General features: G+C 35.2%; 1 protein-coding gene across 1 annotated transcript in view; it reads right to left on the reverse strand.

The window, feature by feature from the left end:
- The window catches only part of LOC107572241 (uncharacterized), a 64,969-nt gene extending 61,588 nt beyond the window's left edge, over positions 1 to 3,381 (reverse strand). Inside the window, exons 1-2 of the mRNA XM_016258669.1 lie at positions 3,349 to 3,381; positions 2,620 to 2,655 (exon numbers count right to left, since the gene is read on the reverse strand). Of these exons, the coding sequence (XP_016114155.1) occupies positions 2,620 to 2,655; positions 3,349 to 3,370 (58 nt within the window). The 5' untranslated portion in view covers positions 3,371 to 3,381. The remainder of the gene's footprint in view (positions 1 to 2,619; positions 2,656 to 3,348) is intronic.
- Between the last annotated feature and the right edge of the window lie 805 nt (positions 3,382 to 4,186).

Genomic DNA, 4,186 nt, shown 5'->3' on the forward strand with positions numbered 1-4,186 from the left:
GCACATTTAAATTAAACTGAAGGAAATTATAAATTTACATGCTTAAGGATTATTTCACCCAAACATGAAGTGTGCCTGTGTGGAAAGTGTTCTTCTTGGGTCTTTCACAAAAACGAGTGAGCGCCATTTAAAAAAATTAAAATAGGCCCTATATAATATGCACGATATGCATGATATTTGTAGGGCCCTATGAAATCCGTTTTATTTTTCCTAAATTAGCCTAAGTTTTATTTTTTCCAAAATCTTTTTTTCCGAAACATGAATCTATCTTATATTCCAATGAAAATTAAAGAAAGCCTTTAATTTTTGTACATTCAAAATGCTACACAACAGATGTTTACTGTGTAACGAGCAATGTCACGGAATTCGTCAACTATTGAATGAATAAATCAAATGCAATTCAGTACACTTCAATCAAAACGCAATATGGACTAGTGTATGTGAATATTAAATGGCAAAAATACTATTAAGCTACTACAGACGACAACCGCGAGCGTTGCCCGTGCTTAAATAGCACAGACGGTTGTCGTGGTAATGAACACCACAGCAACCACTTGCGCGTCCGCACTGAACTCACATCTCGCATATAAAAAGCATTTTAGGGGGCCCTTTGCTTTTGGGGGCCTAAGGCGGTCACCTACCTTTGCCTAATGGTTAAGTCCGCCTCTGCCATATACCACACCATGTTACAACACAGTAGGGCTATTGCAAACAGAAACATTACTGTACTACATCGATGTTTCCTGTCGGCTCAATTTTTGAGTGGACTTTGCTGTTCCGATGAGCATGAATGGTATACGAGTGGAGCGACTGAGCGGAGCACACACGCATAGAGCGGTATAATACGCAGAGCGTCACACCACGTGAAAGTGAAACCTGAGCGGTGAACTAATTTTCGGCAGCCGAAATTTCGGCGCATCTCTAATTATTGGCGATATCAGAAATGGATATTATATAATATATGTTTTTTTGAACATGTTAGCAATTTAAAAATATCAAAAAATGATTTTTTTTTACATGGCACCCCTGTTCCCTTTCAGTCAGTCACGTTCTACGTTACGTCAGTCGTGACTGACGAATTGGGATCTCTCCCACCCCTGGTTGGGAAACACTGGTTTAGAGCATTAAAAATAATGTAAAAAGAGTAGAGGACATCGGGACTCAATTTCTTTAAAAAAATAAAAAGACATGAATGAACATACATAGGCAAAAACAATAGATTTTTAAAATCACCAATACATTTTTAGTTTTTAAGATTTTTTTTTTTTTATCAAACTTTGTATAAAGATGATTCTCAACTATGTTATAACAGAATTATTCAATATAATATTTTTCTTTCTGCAAAATGTGTGTAAAATGGCCATAAACATGTTTTCTCATTATATACAATGTATCTATAAACTAAATTGCATATTAATGTGTTTTTGTGACAACATGTAATGAAAAAACAAGTGTAATAATTGGAGTATTAATTGACAAGATTTTCATAATAATATATAATATTTCATCGTATATAGAAATATAATTTCTTTCCCTATTCATTTGTTGTGTCTCCCAAAATGCGTAATAAACATGCTTTTAGTTCCGGTGTCCTCATACGAGGACATGTATGAAATCAACGTCCTGTTTCGTAACAGAAAGTCATATTTTGATTTGAAACCCCATAACATTTTCTGTTTATGACACACAGTTTAAAAATTAGTCTGATTTAAATGACAATTACAAAATATGATCATATTTCCATAAGAGTGTCACTAAATTAATTTCAGACATTTTTGAAGACCAAGGAGAGGGAGTGGTCATGGTGAAACATCCAAACATTTAGTATCTCTGAAAAGCCCTGAATGTGCTCCGTACAGGACATCCTAAAACTTAAAACTGTGGCATGTACAGTCTCAGAGAAATTCACAAAAATATAATGTCCTCATATGAGGCTGCAGGGTCTTAAGAGGATAATATGATACATGTGTGAGTGCATGTATGAAGAGATCAAACTATCAGTGTAAATTATGACATTTTGAAATTTGTGCATTATGTAAGGTGCACAGTCAGAGTTGGTTTATGAATGTCTGTCAATATAAAATTGGAAAACAGCATGAGTTGTGAAATATTTTGAGCATAAGATCTCTCTTTCTAGTAAATAATTGGTGCATTTTTATTTTTTTACAGACATAAACTGCTGACAACGATTACAGGAACAAGCAAGTTCAGCTTTCACTCAGCATAATGCAAAGAGTTAAAGGACATTAAAGGTTTTTGCAGCTTTAAGATCGCCTAATGAAGGGTTCAAAAACCTTTAGGCCTATAGCCCAGAGTTCAACCTACTGTGTCACACCATCTACAGCCACAACATTCAACATTCAAGTGTTGTAAATTGTTGTAGTAGTTCAAAGCACTTTGTTACTGCAGGTACAGCAACACTTGTTTTTATTAGAGTTACTACTCAAGACAAAGGATATTTTTAAAGACATTTATGCTTCCACATTCTTCATAAGTTATGACCATGTAATATTCAATAAGAAATTTTCATTTTTTAAATTCATAATCAAAATACTTTTTACAGCTGTTTTGTAACAGTGTAGAATAATGTTATGAAATATATTAGTCAAATTCATTCACCTTCAGTGTGTCCAGAGTGGATGTTTGAAATCAGCACTAAAAACACAAAAATCTCATTACAGTGTCAACATGGAGCTGATAATATATATTATACATCAGATATAATTTATTCTTCTTTCTTTGCTTGTGAAACACCACACTTTTACTCTCAAATATTTCTCAGCTTCACAACACAAAAATGTTATTTCTCCAAAGGTTTCTAAGGTTTTCTAATTTGAAGATTTACACAAGTTAATCACAGGTGTTTCCAGATAAGCACTGACAAATCTGTTTGATATTTTATCATTTTCATCATCAAAGCAGAGAGAACTTGAACTTATTTAGGGAACTTGTTTAAGGAAGCAACCAGTGTGTTCACAAGCAGATGGATGAATTATGAATCTTCCTTCATACTTACTAGTGAATATTTACTTAAAGCATCAGACAGTAAACTGTGCAAAAGCAACCAAACAGAACTGATTCTACAAACATCTTTAAACAGCACAAATTCCAATGACTGAACAGAGAGAGACTGACATAGAACACTCAATTTATCTTTTACAAACAGCACTAACTTTCTCTTCCTCTCTCAAGCTCATCTTTCACTCATATAACATGGCCTAGAGCTGGATTTGAAACTCAGAGCAACAAGAAAATATATAAATAAGGAACACAAAATTACTTGCTCCTTTATATAATATAAAATCCATTATCATCCATTTAACTATATTCAGATAAAATAATACTCACAGAGCACAAGAGGAAGTTCCATACTGACTGAATGATGACAGACGGTTAAAGACACAGACTGTGTTAAAGCCTCAAAACTTCCTGAAACCTGCAGTCAGATCTTTAGGAACACCGTGACAGAAGTTTAATGAACAAGGAAACTCAAACAATACTTTGATCTTTATTGTAATTATAATATTACCTGTATTTATAAAAGGACCAGGTGCCTCATTTATCAACAGTGCATATGCACAGATGTGTGCATAATGAGTGCGTAAGAACAGTTTCACGCAGAGTGTGGGATCTACCAACTTGTACTTATATGTAGAAATGTGTGTAAATATAAGCACACCTCTCAGCATGCTTATGCAGAGAATCTAATGGTAGAGCAGCGACGCTACACATAAAAAGCATTTAAGAGTGTCACAGTATGCATTAAGCAATCCACATATGTCCTGTTGTCACGAATCCGGTCCATGAACTTCCGTCTGCTCGTCACCAGATGTCACCCTTCCACTACTATGGACTCTTGGTATTGTAATAGTACTCTATGGTACTATTGCACTTCACCCGGACTACAGTTCCCATCATCCATTGCACTGATTACACACACAAAGCACTGATGGCATACAGCTGTCATCAATCACACCTTCCCTATATAACACTTAAGCTGCATCCGAAATCGCATACTTCCATACTATATAGTAGGCGAAAAACAATATGCGCGGCGAGTAGTATGTCCGAATTCATAGTATTTGAAAAACAGTAGGCGAGAAGTACCCGGATGACCTACTACTTTCGCCCGAATTCCGTAGCATGCATACGATGGACACTTTACTATCCCATGAGGCCACGGGAC

The sequence above is a fragment of the Sinocyclocheilus grahami genome, unplaced genomic scaffold (genome assembly GCF_001515645.1).
Source record: "Sinocyclocheilus grahami isolate Dianchi unplaced genomic scaffold, SAMN03320097.WGS_v1.1 scaffold1722.1, whole genome shotgun sequence".
NCBI lineage: Eukaryota > Metazoa > Chordata > Actinopteri > Cypriniformes > Cyprinidae > Sinocyclocheilus > Sinocyclocheilus grahami.